The sequence below is a fragment of the Halichoerus grypus genome, chromosome 2, assembly GCF_964656455.1.
Source record: "Halichoerus grypus chromosome 2, mHalGry1.hap1.1, whole genome shotgun sequence".
Classification (NCBI taxonomy): domain Eukaryota; kingdom Metazoa; phylum Chordata; class Mammalia; order Carnivora; family Phocidae; genus Halichoerus; species Halichoerus grypus.
This window is the reverse complement of record NC_135713.1, coordinates 151,860,431-151,879,410: the sequence shown is the minus strand read 5'-3', so window position 1 is coordinate 151,879,410 and position 18,980 is coordinate 151,860,431. Positions and strand designations below refer to the sequence as shown.

At 54.2% G+C, this 18,980-nt stretch overlaps 3 protein-coding genes across 4 annotated transcripts in view; 2 read left to right on the top strand and 1 right to left on the bottom strand.

Moving 5' to 3' along the window:
• The first annotated feature begins 8,221 nt into the window (after positions 1 to 8,221).
• CLDN7 (claudin 7) lies at positions 8,222 to 10,199 on the top strand. Of its 2 annotated transcripts, XM_078067837.1 has the most exons (5): positions 8,222 to 8,512; positions 9,281 to 9,445; positions 9,534 to 9,618; positions 9,716 to 9,923; positions 10,142 to 10,199. In XM_078067837.1, the coding sequence occupies exons 1-4, from the start codon at positions 8,290 to 8,292 to the stop codon at positions 9,876 to 9,878; spliced, it is 636 nt and encodes a 211-aa protein (XP_077923963.1). In that variant the 5' UTR covers positions 8,222 to 8,289; the 3' UTR covers positions 9,879 to 9,923; positions 10,142 to 10,199. The 2 variants fall into 2 exon arrangements, with proteins under 2 accessions (XP_077923963.1, XP_035922178.1); XM_036066285.2 differs by lacking the exon at positions 10,142 to 10,199 and having other exon boundaries at positions 9,716 to 10,016.
• A 191-nt stretch (positions 10,200 to 10,390) lies between these two features.
• Positions 10,391 to 15,169, bottom strand: ELP5 (elongator acetyltransferase complex subunit 5). Its single transcript, XM_036066281.2, has 8 exons — positions 14,809 to 15,169; positions 14,624 to 14,684; positions 14,448 to 14,528; positions 13,376 to 13,596; positions 12,091 to 12,272; positions 11,506 to 11,601; positions 11,310 to 11,410; positions 10,391 to 10,723 (listed from the first exon to the last, which is right to left on the bottom strand). Exons 1-8 carry the CDS (start codon positions 14,849 to 14,851, stop codon positions 10,609 to 10,611), a joined length of 900 nt encoding a protein of 299 aa, XP_035922174.2. The 5' UTR covers positions 14,852 to 15,169; the 3' UTR covers positions 10,391 to 10,608.
• Positions 15,170 to 15,304: 135 nt separating this feature from the next.
• Positions 15,305 to 18,980, top strand: part of CTDNEP1 (CTD nuclear envelope phosphatase 1) — a 5,754-nt gene continuing 2,078 nt past the window's right edge. Inside the window, 1 exon segment of the mRNA XM_078066356.1 lies at positions 15,305 to 16,200. Coding sequence (XP_077922482.1) covers positions 16,099 to 16,200 — 102 coding nt within the window. The 5' untranslated portion in view covers positions 15,305 to 16,098.

The following is an 18,980-nucleotide window of genomic DNA, read 5'->3' as shown; positions in this document are numbered from 1 at the left end:
TCACTTTACGTAATTCATCTATGTTGTTGTGTGTATCAAGAGTTCATTCCTTTTTACTGTTGAAAATTATTGATTTATCAATGATGATCAGTTTGATTACCCATTCACCTGTTGATGGGCATTTGGATTATTTCCAGTTCTAGGCTATTATGAATAACACTGCCTGGAACATTCATGCACAAGTCTTTGTATGGATGCTGTGCTTTCATTTCTCTTGGAAAATACCTAGGAGTAGACAGCTGGATTATATTACAGATGGGTCTGTAACTTTGTATGAAATTGTTTTCCTAAGTGGTTGTGCCATTTTACATTCCCATCAGTAGTGTATGAGACTTGAGTTTCTCCACACCCTTACTAACACTCAGCATGGTCAGCCTTTTAAAATCTGGAATGTGGCACCTGGGTGGTTCAGTTGGTTAAGTGTCTGACTCTTGATTTTGGCTGGGGTCATGGTCTCAGGGTCATGAGATCGAGCCCCACATTGGGCTCTGTGCTCAGCTTGGAGCCTGCCTAAGATTCTTTCTCTCCCTCTCCTTATAGCCCCCACCACTCATGTGCTCTCTCTCTCTCTCTCAAAAAATAAAATAAATAAAATAAAAAATAAAGTGAAATCTGGAATGGGGTATATGAGATTTTAATCCAATGAATGAAAATTTATTTGGATTTCTAATATTTGTCAGTTCAATAGATGAAAGATGTATCTTACTGCAGTTTTGTCTGATTACTCATGGCTTGGAAAATCTCTTGAAACACTTGTTAGCACTCTGGCTTTCTTCTCTTGTAAATTCCCTCCTTGTATTCTCTGCTTGTTTTCTCTTGGAGCGTTTTTCTTGTTCACTGGCAAGACATTTTTTAAAAAAATGACGTCAGTTCTTTGTCAGATTTGGACATTGCAAATACTTTCTCTCATTCTATCATCTGTCAGCATCTATCACCATTAATTATTCCTTGGTGAACTTGATTGAATAGAAATCCTTAATTTTGGTGTAGTCAAAATAATAGATTTTCCCCTTTATGGTTTATGATTTTGAGGAGTTACGTATGTTCTCTTCCATCTCTATACCACAAAACTATTCTTTTGCATTTTATTCCAATAACTCTGTGGTTTTACTCTTCACATTCAGGTTATTTATTTATTTATTTTTAAGTAATCTCTACGCCCCACATGGGGCTTGAACTCACGACCCCAAGATCAAGATCAAGAGTCCCATGCTCTACTGACTGAGCCAGGCAGGCGCCCCCATATGTGGGATTTTTTTTTTTTTTAAGATTTTATTTATTTATTTGACAGAGAGAGACACAGTGAGAGAGGGAACACAAGCAGGGGGAGTGGGAGAGGGAGAGGGAGAAGCAGGCTTCCCGCCGAGCAGGGAGCCCGATGCTGGGCTCGATCCCAGGACCCTGAGATCATGACCTGAGCCAAAGGCAGACGCTTAACCACTGAGCCACCCACGCGCCCCATATATGTGGGACTTTTAAAACCTTCTGGACTGCTTCCTTGTTTGGGGTGTTAGGGATCCAATTTATTTTTCTCTTATTGAGCCGCATTTACCACAAATTCTGATAAAGTGTCTGTCTCTGAGCTCCTACTCTGTTCCATTGGTGTATCCCCCCCATTCTTGAATGAATACCACAGTGTTATTGTTGCTGTTTTTCATGATGCTTTGTAGCAAGTTTAAATTTCTGGAAGCCCAAGACCCCTCTTGTGACTCTTCCTTTTCAATGTTGATTTACCATTTGTGGGCTTTTATTGCTCCATACAAATTTGAGGGTAAAGTTATCGAGATATTTTTTAAAAATTGGATTTGTGGGGCACTTGGGTGGCTCAGTTGGTTAAGCATCTGGCTCTTGATCTCACTCAGGTCTTGATCTCACGGTCATGAGTTCAAGCCCTGTGTTGGGCTTGATGTGGGGCGTGGAGCCTACTTAAAAAAAAAAAAAAGCTGGATTTGTATTGGTAATATATAAAATTATAGATTATTCTGGAGATAACTGATACCTTTATAATATCATCCCACTTAAGAGAATGGACTGTGGGGCGCCTGGGTGGCTCAGTTGGTTAAGTGACTGCCTTCGGCTCAGGTCATGATCCCGGGGTCCTGGGATCGAGCCCCACATCGGGCTCCCTGCTCGGCGGGAAGCCTGCTTCTCCCTCTCCCACTCCCCCTGCTTGTGTTCCCTCTCTAGCTGTGTCTCTGTCAAATAAATAAAATCTTTGAAAAAAAAATAAAATAAATGAGCCTAATACTTCTTCATTAGGTGTAAGCATTTCCTTTCTAATCTTTGTTTGCTAAAGGTTCTTATCATAAGTAGGTGTTGAACCTTATCAAATGCTTTTTAAAATTATCAATTGAGATAACCATATAATTTTATTTCTTTGGTCAATTAATGTGGTGGATTAAAATGGAGGGATTTTCTTTTCTTTTTTTTAAAGATTCCGCTTATTTATTTTTGCGAGAGAGAGAGAGAGTACAAGCAGGGGGAGGGGCAGAGGGAGAAGCGGACTCCCCGCTGAGCAGGGAGCCCGACGTGGGACTCGATCCCAGGACGCCGAGATCATGACCTGAGCTGAAGGCAGACGCTTAACCGACTGAGCCACCCAGGCGCCCAAAATGGATGGATTTTCTAATACTGAAGCACTTGCATTCTTGGGAGAACCTGTCCTTGTTTGTGATGACACTTTATTATTATTTTTTTAAGTTTTGTTTATTTAAGTAATCTCTACACCCAATATGGGACTCAAACTCACAACCCTGAGATCAAGAGTCACATGCTCTATTGACTAAGCCAGCCAGGCACCCCAGTGTTTCTCTTATATTATCCTTAATTGACTGGAGAGGCAAGATTACCCTAGCCTTATAATGTGAGCTGCTCACCTTTTCACTCCTTCTCCAGATCTGTATCTCAAACGTGCACTCCAGGCTGAACCATAGCCGATCATCTGGCCCACCTTCCTCTTTCCTAAATGTCAAAATATTATCGCTCTTATTTTGCAGATGAGACAGATTGAGACCCAAGAGTAAATTCCTGAATGAGATGGAGTTGAAACCTGCAATATTTTATCTGCCTTGGGTCTACAACCTCTAGGTCTGATCAGTAAAATAATAATCAGCGACCAGTATAATAATTAGTTCTTGAGTAACAATGGATACTATTAAAATAATATCGCAAGTTTCCAAAGTTCACTTATTTATCAGTTTTTCAGAGCCAGAACACATTTTCCCATAGAAACAAACAAGTAGGTTGGTTTCCCATGCCAGATTGCTTCCCTTGTCCCTTTACCCCTCACCCCCATGCTGTGGTGTATATCCCCTCAACCAACCCAGTCTTCCAGCCAGACCTAGTCTTTCAAACTCTTCTACGCCAAGGCACTTCTCTGAAGGCTCCTTTCCTAGACCTTACTGAGACCCGGCTGTCTTGGAGGACACACTTCCCCAGCAGGTCTCTTAATAGAGGCTGATTTTTGGTCTTATTTCACATGCTTCAGGGTCCGGAGCTGGGGGTATTGCACTACCCCCCCCCCCCCGCCCAGTCTAGACCATGATTCTTCCTTCCTCCTTCAAAATCCTCTGCTCCTTTGAAGTTCATGTCTGGAAGTGCATCACCCACCACCTCTAATTGTTGCTAGGGTCTTGCTGCTTGGCCTCTCACCCGCATTCACTGATAACTTTACCACCCGGCTCATCATCTTCCCCATCTTCTCTTCCCATCATCACTGTTGTCGACTTCAGCATCTGTCAGGCTGCACCTGGCCGTGTCCTCTCAACCCTCACTGTCATCTCTGGTGATCTTTCTCTTCAGCCCATCCTCAGGCCCCTACGCTAGGCTTTGTCATCTCCAAAAACAGCCTCCTCCAACTGACTGAACTCAAGCCTCCTATCTGACAGTCACCTGCCAGCCTGCCAGCTCATTGTCTCATGTATCCTGCTCCCTTCACTTCATGGAGACCTCTAAACCGTAGACCCTCTCCATTTCTCACTACCCACCAACCACCGCCCCCCCCTTTTTTTTAAAGATTTAATTCAGTTATTTGACAGAGATTGAGAGAGAGAGAGCAGAAGCACGGGGAGAGGCAGAGGGAGAGGGAGAAGCAGGCTCCCCGCTGAACAGGAAGTCCGACGCAGGACTCTATCCCAGGACCCCAGGATCATGACCTGAGCCAGAGACAGATGTTCAACCAACTGAGCCCCCCAGGCACCCCTCCACCAACCCTTCTCTTTTTTTAAAAAGAGACCCAGGACCCTGGGACCATGACCTGAGCAAAAGGCAGATGTTTGGGGTGCCTGGGTGGCTCAGTCGTTAAGCGCCTGCCTTCGGCTCAGGTCATGATCCCAGGGTCCTGGGATCGAGCCCCACATTGCGCTCCCTGCTCAGCAGGAGGCCTGCTTCTCCCTCTCCCACTCCCCCTGCTTGTGTTCCCTCTCTCGCTCTCTCTCTGTCAAATAAATAAATAAAATCTTTTAAAAAAAAGGCAGATGTTTAACGACTGAGCCACCCAGGCACCCCTCCACCAACCCTTCTTATGTTTACTTCCCTTCTTACCCAATTTATATCTGCCATCCAACACATAAAACACTCTCATGCAAATACCTTAATATTCTTTCTCTCTTCAGCAAAATCCCAACCCTGGTTAGGTCCAACCATCCATCCACTTGTTCCTTGGACCCAACCGTTTACTTGAAGGTTACTATAGCAAAACACCCACAATGATGTGACTGGTCACACTTGAAATTAGTGACTCTTAACTGGGACCTATTTTTCCCCTCCTCTCACTCGAACATTTGGCAATGTCTGGAGCCATTTTGGATGGTCACACGGGGCTCAGAAGAGCGTTCTACTGGCATCTCATCAATGGAAGTCAGCGATGCTGCTCAATATCCTGTAATGTACAGGACAGTCACCTACAACAGGGAATTATCTGGCCCCAAATGTCAGCGGTGCTGAGGTTGCTCACTACATTGCCCCTTTTACTGCCTTCACAACATGCACCATTTGTTTTTGTCTCTATGGTCTGCTTTCTCCCTCTAGAATCTCAATGACAAGAGTGCGGTGTTCTCATCTGTCCTGTTACAGCTGTCTCAAGCGTCAAGCATGGGGCCTGGTACGTTACCTAGGCACGCAGGAAATATCTGTTGAACAAGTGAATGAAAATATTGTTTATTTGTAGTTTCTTCATGGGTTCATCAAATATTTATTGGCGATAAACCCGGACGCATCTACAGTGGGAGTTTGACATTGAATAAATAATCACGCAGAGTAAATAGTTTGAAACTCTGATAAGAACTTTGCAAGTTAAAGCTCAAGTAGCGGTGAGTGAGCATTCAGCCGGTGATATGACTCAGTGTGGGGCGGGGTGGTCAGGCCAGGCTTCCCAGGAGAGGTGATATTTGAGCTGGTCACTGAGGGACCAGTGAGTTAGCCTGGTAGAGGATGGCGGGTGGGGGTGCGTGGAGGACAGCATGCAGGCGTAGGGAACAGAGTGTGTGAAGGGCATCTGGTGGAGCAGAGAGAAGGCCAGTGGGGTTGAGGCACAGTTCGGTAAGTCACAATATGGCATCTATTTGCCAAATCCAGTGGAACAAGAGAAGAGGTGTGACACTGGAAGATTTTAAGGATTTTATTTTATTTTTTAAAGATTTTATTTATTTATTTGAGAGAGACAGAGCGAGAGAGCACAAACAGGGGGAGCAGCAGAGGGAGAGGGAGAAGCAGGCTCCCCGCCAAGCAGGGAGCCCGATGCGGGGCTCCATCCCAGGACCCTGGGATCATGACCTGAGCCGAAGGCAGACGCTTAACCGACTGAGCCACCCAGGCGCCCCTGGAAGATTTTAAGGATTTTAAACAGAAAGTAACAAGACCTAAGCTTGAAACAAACAAACAAAAGTTGACTTCCGGAGAACGGATTTTATTTTATTTTATTTTTTATTTTTTTTATTTTTTTAAAGATTTTATTTATTTATTTGAGAGAGAGAGAATGAGAGACAGAGAGCATGAGAGGGAGGAGGGTCAGAGGGAGAAGCAGACTCCCTGCCGAGCAGGGAGCCCGATGCGGGACTCGATCCCGGGACTCCAGGATCATGACCTGAGCCGAAGGCAGTCGCTTAACCAACTGAGCCACCCAGGCGCCCTGGAGAACGGATTTTAAAGGGACAAGCAGGGAAGCAGGGATGTGGGTTTGGAGGCAGGTGCGTGCAGGCAGGGGAGGCGCTGGTGGGTCAGCCTGAGTAGCGGCAATGAGCTTGGAGACAAGCTGGATAGACTGCAGTAATGAGAAACATAAAATTTTGGAACTGGAAAGCACCTTAAAACAACAAAAAAACCCAACTCACCATTAATAAAAAAATAGAAAAATAAAAACAAACAACAGATAATCCTTTAAAGTCTGCATTAAAAGAGCAGGATAATTAGCTTAGTACCAGGGCCCTTTAATATTTTTACTGCATAAAAGGAGAGGCTTACAGAGAAACGGTTGAGAGGGGGAAGAAAAATGAGAAATGGGAGAGAGTTGGGGGGAAAAGGAGAGAGAAATGGAGAGGAAGATGGGAAGGTGTGAGTCGGGGAGCATAGGAGAGGTGGGTCGGAAGGACTGGGGGCGAGGGGACACGGATGTGATGCCGCTGGGCTCCCGGGGCAGAGAAGGGGCTGGAAGGTAGACTCAGAGGGAGGGGTGTGCAATGGGATGTGGAAAAGGCAGGAAGGGGAGAAGACACGAGGTGAGGGAGGGATGAGTGAATGAAGACGCTTGGAAGAGATGTGCGTGGGGAGTCCCAGGCACCAGTCTGGGCGGAGTGAGAGCAGAAGCCCAAGGGCCACGTGGGAGTCTGAGGGCTGAACCCAAGGCCACCCAGGAGGGGACGTTAGGGAGGACGGCACACAGAGTCAGGTCCAGGTTCAGGAAGGAAAGGGAAATGTGTGCATGGCTGGAGGGACGGGGAAGTGAGAAAGTGGAGGACAGGTCTGGAAAGATTCCAGGGGAGGGGAATGACGGGTGTGGCCAAGAATCTGACCGAGGCCTTACCCTGCTCCCCACCCTCTGCTGACTTCTGGCCTCAGTGTTTTCGTCCCTTTGCTAGGAAGGAGGCTTGAGGCAGGAGGGGATAGTGATGGCCGGGAGGTGGGGCACCAAGGGCCCAGGCATTAGGTTATGGCAGGGATAGGGACTGGAATGGAGAGCCAGGAAGGTGGGGGTGTTGGGGCACGATGCCTGGAAGCCGGCTCTCAGTTGGAGAGCAGTACAGGAGTGGGAAGCGACAGCGGCCGCAGGGCCGTGGTTCTGGGAATGGAGACTCCAAGGAGGCTGCTAAGTGCGGAAGTTCTGAGGGATCGGAGCTAGGGTTCCTGAAGCTGGGGACGGTTAGGATAGTCAACTGGGGCGGGGGGGGGGGGGGGAACACGAGCAGAGGGTGGGGGCGAAAGTAGGGCGGGACAAAGAGCGCCTGGAGTAGAAACCAAGAGTCCCTGCGGGTGGGGGGGGTGGGGAGGCGGAGACAAGGGGCCCGGGGCGTCCCCCGAGCCCTGGTTCCTTAGTATCCCAGGCGCACCTGCTGGGGAGAGGTGAGGGGGCACCCTGGTGCCCGAGGGAAGTCCAGTCTAGAGGGGCTGACTCTGAGCTTGGAACTCCGGAGAAGCCTCCACCTCCTCCCCACCTGCAGTCCCAGCCGGGCAGGAGAAGGGGTGTGACCCTGACGCTCAGGTTTCTTCCTCTTCACCTGGGCCAGGACTTCCGGCTCAGGTGAGTGTCCCTTCGGTGACGTCAGGTCACTCTCGGCCGCCCCTCGGGTCCGGCCCGCCCCGCGCTCCCGGTGCCCGCGGGGGCGCGCCCCTGCCGCCCTACAAATACTCAGGTGCGCCGCACCTGTCTGCCCGCATCTGCCCGCTCACGGCTGAGCGACGTCTCTCGCTCGGCAGCCTCGGGCCGACAGCCCAGGGTACTTTGGGGACCCCCAGCCCCCAGGACCGCGCGCGTACACTGCCCCTCCGCCTTTTGTTTGGCCAGGGCCGCCGGGAGCGCCGGAGGGGACCGCCTTGTCTTCGCCGATCGCTTCTTCGACCACCAGTCCTCGGGCGGAGCCTGTTCCTTGAGCTGTGAAGACCCTCGACCCGCCGGACGGATCGATTTGTGTTTTCTTCGGGTGACAAAAAGATTTGGAATCACCTGACCCAAAAATTTCTCTTTGGGTGACTTTAAGACTCCACTGCAAGTTGTCTTTTTGAGGGGCTGACCTCCCCAAGCTTTGCTTTACCGCAGGGTCGCCCGCCCGGCGTCCCCAATCTTTTCCGAGGGCAGACATGGCCAATTCGGGCCTGCAGCTGCTGGGCTTCGCCATGGCCCTGCTGGGCTGGGTGGCCCTGGTGGCGTGCACCGCCATCCCGCAGTGGCAGACGAGCTCGTACGCGGGCGACAACATCATCACGGCCCAGGCCATGTACAAGGGGCTCTGGATGGACTGCATCATGCAGAGCACGGGCCTGATGAGCTGCAAGTCGTACGACTCGGTGCTCGCGCTGTCGGGTAAGGCCGCGGGGTCGACGGGGCGGACGCGCCCGGGCTCAGGGCGGGGAGCGGGGCAGGGCGCCAGGCCCCACCGCCCGACGCCCGGGGTTGCCGGGGAGCAGGCGGGGCGGAGGAAGCGGAAGCGGCCGGGCAGGTGCTCGGGGAGGGCCGCGGGCCCGGGTTCCAGCGGCTGCACGTCGGCCCGCGCCCCGGCCGGCTGGGCTCCCTTCCCCCCCACCGCAGCGCCCGGCGGCCCAACCCCCTCCAGCGCTCTCCTGCCCCCGCCGGCGTGCGCAGGTGGCGGCCTCCGTCTCCCGCCCTTTCTCCCGGACAAAAGGCGGCGCGGGACGGAGGGCGCGGGGTCGGCCGAGGAGCCATGCGCTCCGTCAGACGTGGGCCGCCGCCTGCGGCCTGTAATCTTATCGGCCGATTAGCCGAAGCCACAAACCCGGTGGCCACGATAGCGGGGTCAGCGCTGGGCCGTGGGCCGGGCCGTGCGGCCCAGCGCGGGGACTCCGGCCGCCTCCTCCGCTCCCCGCCGCGGGCCCCGGCCCCCTTACCCCCCCCCTCCGCGGGCAGTTTCATCGAAACCCTTGCGCCCCGGGCGGGTCCCAGGGCCGAGAGAGGGCGGGGCGGGAAGGCCGCGGAGCCGGGAGGGGCGGGATCCACCCGCTGCGGCCGGGGCTTGGGCGCCCAAGGGGCCCCAGGCCAGCGGCCGACGGCGACTCGAAGGCCGGAGCCGTCCGCACGTCCGGCAATGAGGGCGTCCTTCCCCCTTTCCCGCAGCGGCCCTGCAGGCCACCCGAGCCCTGATGGTGGTATCCCTGGTGCTGGGCTTCCTGGCCATGTTCGTGGCCACCATGGGCATGAAGTGCACAAACTGTGGGGGCGACGACAAAGTGAAGAAGGCCCGGATAGCCATGACCGGAGGCTTCATTTTCATCGTGTCGGGTGAGCTCTCCCCCTGCATCTGGGAGTGAAGGTGTGCAAGGTGCTGGTTTGGCGGTCTCCTAATACATCTTAACCATCCTGTCTCCAGGTCTTGCTGCCCTGGTAGCTTGTTCCTGGTACGGCCACCAGATTGTCACAGACTTTTATAGCGCATTTGTCCCCATGAATCTTAAGTAAGTATGGGAGCCCTGCCTCCTAAGGGGACGCCAGGTCTGGATTCCTGGCGTCAGGAACGGCAGGGTTTCTGACCCCAACCCTCTCTCCCCATAGGTACGAGTTTGGTCCTGCCATCTTCATTGGCTGGGCAGGGTCTGCTCTGGTCATCCTGGGAGGTGTCCTGCTCTCTTGCTCCTGTCCTGGGAGTGAGGGCAAAACCGGGTACCGTGCACCCCGCTCCTACCCTAAGCCCAACTCTGCCAAGGAGTACGTGTGAGCTGGGACCCCCTTGCCCCAGCCTGGCAGCCTCTGGTGTGGTCAGGTACCCGAAATGACCTGGGGCAGATCTCAGCCCGTGGGCGGGGTGTGGGGCAGAAGCCTTGTCACCCCAGCCAGGCGTACCATGTACAGTTCCCCCGGGGTGGGGGTGGGGGGAGGGGAGGAGGGGTGAGGGAGACAGAAGAGGGGGATTGGGTGTGCTTTTTGTACAGTAATAAAAAAGTATGTTTTGGAAAGTAGGCTTCTTTTTTTCCCCTTCAGGGCCTCTGCTTTCTTCCAACCCAAATCCTTGCAGGGAACCTGGAACCTTTAAATGCACCTGCTTCGGCTTGAAACGGAACATGTATTGAGCACCAATGGTGTGCAAGGCTCTCCCTGTGCCACCATTCCTTGTCATTCAGGCCCCAACTCTGACCACTGACTCTAACAGACTCAAGTGCTTGGTTTCCCTACCTCTTGCCATTCTTCAGTCCCTTCTGCTGCCAACTCTTGCTTAGCTACCCAAGTTCCTTTCCGTAGAAAAATAAAGACTTTATTAGGCACCTTCCCCTAATGCCCCTTTCCCACATTCTGTCCAGATGGGAAGCTACTGACTCACAGGTCTTGGGGCAGGGCCTCCACAGACCCGAGAACAAAGGTGGGGGCAGGGACAGGGCAAGGTCAATGCAAACAATGGGAGGATGGTTATGGGTCCAAGGTCTTTCTCCTCCCTTCCAATTCCAGGCCAGTCAAACATCCAGGTCATCATCTGGGTCGTCTTGGTCCAGGTCATCATATGCATCTGGCTGATAGAAGATGTGGCTGGTGGCCTGGCCAGGCCCAGGACGCAGTAGAGCCTGCTGTCTGAGAAGGGAGAAGGGCAGAGGAGTCATGTCTGCTGCATACTCTCTTTCTTCTTGGTCCGAGTCTCTTTCTCTGACCTCCCTGTTTAGTTGGTATGGAAGCACCACTTGGTACTGGAATAGAAACGCTTAGAACTGCTCTCCTAATGACACCTCACGTTCTTAGCAGCTTGAGGGCAAGGATCCTGCCACAGTCTTGCTTCACCCACCCACACACTGGGCAGAGAACAACAGGCATATACTGAAGCCGTTATTAACGTGCCCGCCACACCCATCTAGCTTCCTGGCCTCCCAGCACTGTTGCCTAGAGATCAGTAGGGCCACTTCCCCAGGGTATGGGCTGGCTCAGCCCGGACCCAGATTGCTCTGTGACCCAAGGCTCTACTGGACAGAAAAGAGACATAAAAAACCTTTTGCCTTGTTGGGAGAATGAGTGGATAGAGAACCACTCCCCAGACTTGTCTCTGGAGGCGGACTTCAGCCCCTATAAAGTCTGGGAGGTTAACCAATAACCTGCTATCACTCCCATCCCAGGCGCAGACGCTGGGCTCTACTCAAGAACCCAGGCACCTCACCCCCAACCTTACTTTTCAGAGCTGAACTGGAAGGGCAGTGTCAGGCTGTCTTTGGCTTCTCTCTCTTTCTTGGACAGGTGAAGGTTAAAGGTCACATGAGCTGTGGGGTCCACCTGAAGGTACAAAGGATGCTGCCCCTTTGCCTCATGGCTGGAATCCCCGACCCCACCCTCCATTCCCTTGTTCTGGCGCCGGCACCCTTAGATACCAGGGGGGTGTGAGGATCTGGGTGGGGCTGGGACTCTAGCGGGGGTCCCCCCTGGAGATCCAGGCTGAAGTCAGGCAGGATGGAGAACCACTGAGTCTGCGGAGAAGAAAGAGTAAGAACAGAAAGGTGTTTTCCATCTTACGGAGCAAACCAGGGAGAACTCGGACCGAACCGCCCCGGCCCCCGGGGCAACTACGGAATGGGCCTGCAGCTCCTGCTCCTCCCTCCTCAGCTCTTCCTCAAACCTCTCCGTCAGGACCCGTTCCTTCTCCCCCAGACACCGCTCCCAGGCTTTTGTCCTTTGCCATTTCTTGGGAGATGACACCTCCTTCCACTTAAGCTCACGGGATCCGAGTCAGGCAATCTTGAGTTCAAATCCTGGCTCTACCACTCACTCTCTGGAACCCTGGGTAACCTTCCCCAAGCTGCTCAATGGGGATAATGAAACCATCCACCTCACGGGGTAGCCGTGAAGATTCAATGAGGGAAACGACGACACACGGGAAAGCGTTCCCTCACATCAGCTCTCTTACTCCCCTTCTTACTTGCCCTCGACCTCCCGTGCTTCCCTGGGGTTCTCCTGACCTGATGGGCTGGGTGCTGTCGGGGCCTCCGAGAGAGGATGTGGGCCGAAGCCTGGCCCATTGCCCCACTCAGGGTCACTTCGGTCTGGGCCAGGCTGCTCAGGGCTCCCAGGGGGCCTGGGCCATGGAGCTCTTCATGGAGCAAGCCTAGCACTCGCACGGGCTCTGCCAGGCAGCTGCCACCTGGAGGGACAAGGAGGGTGGGGCACATTCAGGATGCAGGCCTGGGCTCGAAGAGCAAAGGAGGAGCACTCGAGGTGAGGCCACATTCCATCACGGCTCTGCTGGTCCTGACCTCCCCCGGCTGGTCTGATGGCTCTGGAGCCTGCTTCGGCCCTCACCTCGTGACTGCGAATCTGAACACGGCCCACTCGGACTTCAGTCCTCAGGAGCTCCTTCCTCACCGCCCAACGGATGGAATCAACCCCTTCCTCATCTGCTCTCTGCCTAGTTTCCAGCTTCGTCTCCTACACGCTGAACTCCTTGCGGGTTTGGGACCTTTACACTGTGATCCCACTCAATGCCTTTGGTTCCCTCACCTTTCCCTCTCCCTTTCTGGGCGTATTGACAAGGCGTTAGGCAGTGCACCAAATCCTTTCACGTTTCAGTCCTTACGAAGGCCAGCATTTTTAGGCCAAACCACACGAAATTGCTGTTACTTGACACGTATGTGTATCTGGCCTACCAAAACAGAATTCCAAATGGTTCATCCTACCATTATCCATTCACCCCCACTCCCCCTTTCCTGCTTTTATAGAGTAAACTGAAATACCGAGAGATCAAACACCTGAACACAAAGCTGGGTGTCTGATTCCAGAGCCCACTGTACCACGCACAGCATACTTCAGGGCTAGTCCCAGGGCCCCTGGTCTGCCCAGATGTGCCTAGCAAACTCCGCTTAAGGCGCTCTGTGCCTGTTCCTTTATTATTACAACTGTTATCAGACTATCTTGTAATTGCTTATTTACCTGTGTCCTTTACGGGACTTTGAACAAAAATCTGACTAGAGTTAAGTCTTTACCTTCCCATCATCTAGAATTGTGCCGGACACATTGCGCAATTCTTATCCGTTGAGTGCACGACTGAAACCAACGAATAAGAACGAACTTGGAAAAGAAACAAAGTGATTGGTAGATGACATCATGGAAGAGTCAAGAACGAGAATAAACGTTAAAGATATGGAGTAAGGCACAACTGGAAATCTCTAATATGTTTTTTCTTAGGCTGGAAAGGGGCTTGTTCCTTGGCAGGGGAAGGTGTATGAGAAGAACAAAGGGAAGTGTCACCAGGGTGGGAGTGCTGATGGCTCAAGGCACAGAGCGCCTGGCAGAGTGCAGCACAGGGAAGGTGCAGCAGCAGCCAGCTCAGTGAATCGAGAGCGATGGTGAAAGGACCAGGATCTGTCCTCCTGCACATGGCTTGCAAGGTGCCCAGGGGTCCCCCTGGAAGGGCTTCCCCAGTCTGTGACCAGCTGAGAGGATCTCTGAAGAGGTCGTGGTAAATCAGCCTGCAAAGAGAAAACAGGAGACAACTTAACACTGCCCCCTCTCCTCAATCTTGAACTTCACCCTGTGATCTCTGGGGCTCTATTCTTCTGATTTAATATTCTAAACATTAGTGAAAGGTAATACTGAAAAATGGAATATAGTGATTGAAAACACAGACTTTGGTTTCAGAAAGCCCTGAGCTCCAAGCTTGGCTTTACTACTTACCCAAGGTCACCTAACTGGTAAATTACTTAATCTAAGACTCAGTTTCTTCAATTGTAGCATAGGAATACCAACTGCTTGATCTTTAAAACAACTACACATCTATCTGCTCAGCCCTAACTCTGTATCAGAGCTTGCGACAGGGTACGTTAAGATGGCATTTATTAGAGAAACAAAAGATAGAAAAGGAGGTATCTGGAACAACTGAATCCTATTCCAGGACTCCTAACCCATGCCGGACTCCCTTGCCTGTACTATTTTAACAGTAGTTAGTGCCATGTGACTTGACTCTCGGATTCTCGATCTTCTCTAAGCTGTTCTACCAGCAGGAACCACGCGTCATGTCCTCTTCTCCATCCTTCCAGGGAATGACCCGCCTTAGGCACCACTCGGGAAATATCTGATGCTGCTGCTGCTAACTACACCATCGGCCTTTTATCAGGCTCGCTCTCTCAACTTCCACGGTCTGTGCTTGGGATTCTCCAGATACTCACCGCTGCTCCTCTCTGACGAATTTTCGCCTCCGGAAAGACCCACATCCGTTCACGGAATATCCGAGTAGCGGCTACCACACGCCAGCCTGTGCGCTCGCTGCGGCAGGCCAGCTTCCTTAGAGACCCCACAGCCAATGCCCTCTCCCCCAACTTACCGGCTGTTGATACTGGACTCAAAACCTTCACGGAACTCGTCCTCGCTCACTTCGCAGCCCAGGATGTGGACCTGCTCCCCACTAAGGCAGAGATGGAGCGTGTCACAGAGTCGGGCCCGGGCTTCCCCCCCGACCTCCGCCCCGGGGACCTCGGGGAGAAGCTGGGGGGTACTCACCACAGTGCAGATTTCTTGATAAGCGCCTTCAAGAGACTGCGCCCCTCCCACTCCACGGAGTCTGGGGAGAGTGAGGGACGGAGACACAGCGTGAGAACGCGGAGGTCTCCGTCCTCGCGAACCCCTGGAGGCCACCCCTAGCGTGGCACACATGGCTCTTCCTCCCCCGTGCCTCTGGCCCTCACCCCGCAGTAGCACCAGGCCGCCCAGAGCCAACACCGACTCCATCTCTAATTCGCGGACGGTCCCCCCTCCGGCGCCCTCTGATGGCGTCACGGCCCGCTGCCCCGCCCCCTCCGGGTGAAAGGGGCGGGGCACCCACGAATCCTCCCACCACTGAGACCCGGTCTAGTCCGGAATGAGAGGTGATTATGTTCAATATCCCAGGGAGGGGCTCAGGCGGAGGGGCCCCTCCCGAGGCCTGGAGCACAGAAGCCGGACATTTTTTCCACGACTAGGGCCGGAAGAGCCGTTGGGGCAGTTATCAGTGGGAGGGGGAGGAGGCAGCACGAGCCCGTCCGACGGCCCGAACCCCGGCGGCGAGTGACGTCACTCCGCCCCGCCGCTCAAGGCGGGGCCCGCTCCGCTCGCAGGCCCCGCCCCGCCGCCAACTTCCGCGCTTGCGCGATACTGCGGCCTTGTTGGGCGCTCCCTCGGCTTTCCTTATCCGCCCCCATAGACCGAGGAGGGGGAACTTTAGTCCCGGTGAAGCGAATACACGTCACCACCGGAAACAGTGTCAGAGGGGAAGGGGGGGGAAGAGAGGAGGGAGCTCTTAGGGCGGTAAAATGGCGCCTGTCAGAGTGGGAAATCCAGCTGCAGAGGCTGCAGCCCCGCTCCCCAGCGGCTAAGGCACCCCCGGCTTCGGGGAGGGGGAGGCCGCTCCGGTCCAGCCGTCCGCGCCCTTCGGCTCCCCCTCCCCCTCCTTCCCCGCTCCCTCGCTCAGCCGGCCCGTTCGCCGCCGCCGCCGCCGCCGCCGCCGCGGCCGCGGCCCTTCGCGCGCCGCGGCCCCCGCCCGCCCTTTCCCTCGGGCAGCCCCCTAGCGCGCCTGCGCAGCGGGCCACCCTCCGCTTCCCCCTTCCCCTCCCCCTTCCCTTTTCCCTCCCTCCCTTCTCCCTGGCCCCCTCCCCCACTGCCCCCTCCCCCAATTCTCCATCCCCTTCCCTCCTGGTCTCGGAGGACCCCGTCCTAGCCCGACCCGTCTCGGCCCGCAACCTCCGCGAAGCCGTCGGTGCCACTCCCCGCCCATGTGGGCCCCCGCGGGCTGCCCACGCCTGTCCCCCAGCTCCCGGTTCCGCTGGGCTTTCCCCTCGCCGGGGGTGGCTTTCTGAGCCGCCCGCTCCGCGCCCCTCTCTGCAGCCTTTCCTGCCACTCGGGGCCCCCGTTCCCCCTCCCGGCGGCGGGGGGCTGCCCCCGGGGGGCTGGCGGAGCTGGGCCGCGGGGGCCCCGGGGCCGGCGGTGCCGGGGTCATCGGGATGATGCGGACGCAGTGTCTGCTGGGGCTGCGCACGTTCGTGGCCTTCGCCGCCAAGCTCTGGAGCTTCTTCATTTACCTTTTGCGGAGGCAGATCCGCACGGTGAGCCGGGATGGGCGCTGGTGGTGGGAACCCATGTCAGCGGTGCTCACGGGCTTTTGGGAAGTGTCGGGCCTCTGCCTGGGCTTCGGAACAGAGTCCTGGCGGCGGCTTTTCCCGTTAGAGAATAGGGGCACCCTTAGCTGGGCATGGGGTGGAATGGGGAGGGGGGAGACCCTTGTAGTAGAACCGAGATGGGGGGGCTAGCCGGGGACAGGATTTGGTAACTCTTGGGGGCTGGGGTGGTGGGTGGGGCGCCGTTTAAGAAAGCGGGAGTTGTTGTTAAACCTAGAGGAGGGAACACCTGTTTGATGGCACCAGCCCTGCCGACGTGAGCTTGTGGAAGACCCTCCGTGTGTATTAGGTCTCATAACAAGAAAGAGCCGGGCTTGTGTGTCAAGGGTAGGGGTGGGTGGGAGAGCATATGTGACAAACAAGGATGGGAACTTGGGAAAAGCCTTGGGTGTGAAGAAGAAACCCCTGCGGTTTGCATTAAGGGGACTCCTCCAAAAATGCCCTGGAAACTTATTTCAGAGTGTGGGTGTCTGGATTTATTGAGACCCTGGGACTAAGAAAGATGTTTTCACGCTGGGCTTGAGGGAAGGGAGCACATTAAAATTTGGGTGTCTCTGTGGGAAGATGGGCGCTTGTCGTTGTGGACTTGAACTGGAGGGCACACTTGCCTCTCCAGGAAACCGCAGCACGGTGACGGACACTGGGCAGTGAAGTGCCCAAGTATCTCCGGGTTCCCTCCCCAGAGCTTTTCTCCAAGGTCAAAGCTCCGTAGGCTAACATCATTTAATGAATGTGCTCTTGTGTTCTCACCACTGGGGAGAGTCCTCTGAAAGGAGTCTGGGGAGAATTCAGTGCGCTGAGGTGCAGAAGTTCTCTGGTCTGTCCTCTTTGGCGTCCCTCAATAAAACTTGGAAGAGTAAAAGCAGCTAGGGCCTCCTTCGGCCAGACATTTCCAGAGGGCCCTGGGTGGTGGTGGTGGTGGTGGTGTTGACATACTGACTGGGGGGAGTGGGCCTGGCCTCCAATTCGGTGTCTCCTCTACCACTTCCTGATTTAGGGTGAGAATTGTTTCTGGGTGGTCATAGTTGTAGGCAGGGCTAGTTCCCTCAAACACCTTAGCAGCTGAGAAGAATTTGGGGTCAGAGATGCTGAGATGTGTGTGGGGCTAGCTCCTGGGGTTTTCTTTACATGTTAACTCCTGTCCTCTTTGCCTGGCCTTGCTCTGAGCACACCCCATCCCCCGCCAAATTTCTGTTCTGGGTGCAGGGAGTAGTGCTCCAGACCATCCAGATGCTAGTTACTTGCAAAATTGCTCTCCTCTGGGCAGCACTAACCCCACAGCCTTTTGTCTTCCCTTCCTTCCCTTCCAGTCTGGTTTCTCCCCCAACCCCCCACACCCACCCCCTTTCTGGCAGATGCTGGGAGCATTCCCTACATGCCCAGCATGTGCAACCCGAGATAGCAGGGCAGGACACCCGAGCTGTTGCGGCCCTCATCCCTGCCCTCATCCCTGCCCAGGGAGAAAAGAAGGGCAGATGCAGATGCCTTGGCATTAGGGGGAGAGGGGCCCTGTGGTTTGCAAGGGGGGAGCCTGGTTCTGGTGAGGCTGGTGCCTAGGGATGGACTGAAGAGCATTTGTCTGTGCTGAGAAGAAAAGAGCAGAGGAAGGGATCGCCAGGCTTGCATGGGAGAGATCTGGGTGCTAGAAATAGGAGCCTCTAGAGGAGACCTGGAGAAGCTGGAAGGTTGAGGTGGTGACGTCCTTGTCCCTTCCTCACCTCCCTCACGGCCCTTACTTCACCCTGGCCTTCCCAACACCCTATCAGTCATCCCGGCGGGGGGGGGGGGGGGGGCTTTCCAGTGCCGTGTGCCCTGCTCTGGGTACCGGAATAAGGAGGCAGGTCAGAGGGCTGAGGTTCTCTGCCACTTGTGACTTGGCTGGTAGAGACAGAAGCGGACAGGTGGCTGGTTAAAATAGGCCTGGTGGCCGCCAGCCAGAGGAACTTAGCTGACCTGACAACCCCTGGATTCCCTCATCCTCCCTTCCCCTTAGGTACCCAAGGACCTCCTCTCCTGACTCCTCCTCTCAGCCCACGAAGGAATCTGAGGCTCTCAGTTCCCAAAGGGAGGTGATGGGGAGTTGTCACAAAGGGTCCTTGGGGTGGACGTGCGGAAGGCCATGCATTTCTTTGTCGTGGCACAGCGAGACAGTATCATGGTCAGGAGGGCAGGTGCTTCGGTCGGACGGCACGGGTACCATCCTGATGCCACCACCGCATCGACCCTGATACTGACTGACCGGCCTGTGACAGAGTTCTCGGAGTACAGCCATGATCGAGACGACATGCATGCTCTCGCCGAGTTTTCATTCTAACTAGGGGGACAGACAACCAAATAAGAAAACTCCTAGCTGAGGGGGAGAAGAACCATGAGAGACGATGGACTCTGAAAAACAAACAGGGTTCTAGAGGGAGGGGGGTGGGAGGATGGGTTAGCCTGGTGATGGGTATTGAGGAGGGCACGTTCTGCATGGAGCATTGGGTGTTATGCACAAACAATGAATCATGGAACACTACATCTAAAACTAATGATGTAATGTATGGGGATTAACATAACAATAAAAAAATTAAAAAAAAAAAAAAAAGAAAACTCCTAGCTGTGTGGTCTTACATGGTCCTGGCTAAGTCTTGGGCTCTTCGTTGTTTAGAGATGATGATAGTGTTGTCAGTATTATTCTTGTATCATTCTTGCTAGGGTTTTGAGGGTTC

Excerpts from the sequence above, each read along its gene's own strand:
- CLDN7 (XM_078067837.1), top strand. The coding sequence starts at position 8,290 with ATGGCCAATTCGGGCCTGCAGCTGCTGGGCTTCGCCATGGCCCTGCTG. Across the intron at positions 8,513-9,280 it reads CTCGGTGCTCGCGCTGTCGG|CGGCCCTGCAGGCCACCCGA; the intron begins GTAAGGCCGCGG and ends CCTTTCCCGCAG. Across the intron at positions 9,619-9,715 it reads TTTGTCCCCATGAATCTTAA|GTACGAGTTTGGTCCTGCCA; the intron begins GTAAGTATGGGA and ends CTCTCCCCATAG.
- ELP5 (XM_036066281.2), bottom strand. The coding sequence starts at position 14,851 with ATGGAGTCGGTGTTGGCTCTGGGCGGCCTGGTGCTACTGCGGG. Across the intron at positions 14,685-14,808 it reads CGGCCTGGTGCTACTGCGGG|ACTCCGTGGAGTGGGAGGGG; the intron begins GTGAGGGCCAGA and ends CACTCTCCCCAG. Across the intron at positions 14,529-14,623 it reads ATCAAGAAATCTGCACTGTG|TGGGGAGCAGGTCCACATCC; the intron begins GTGAGTACCCCC and ends TCTCTGCCTTAG.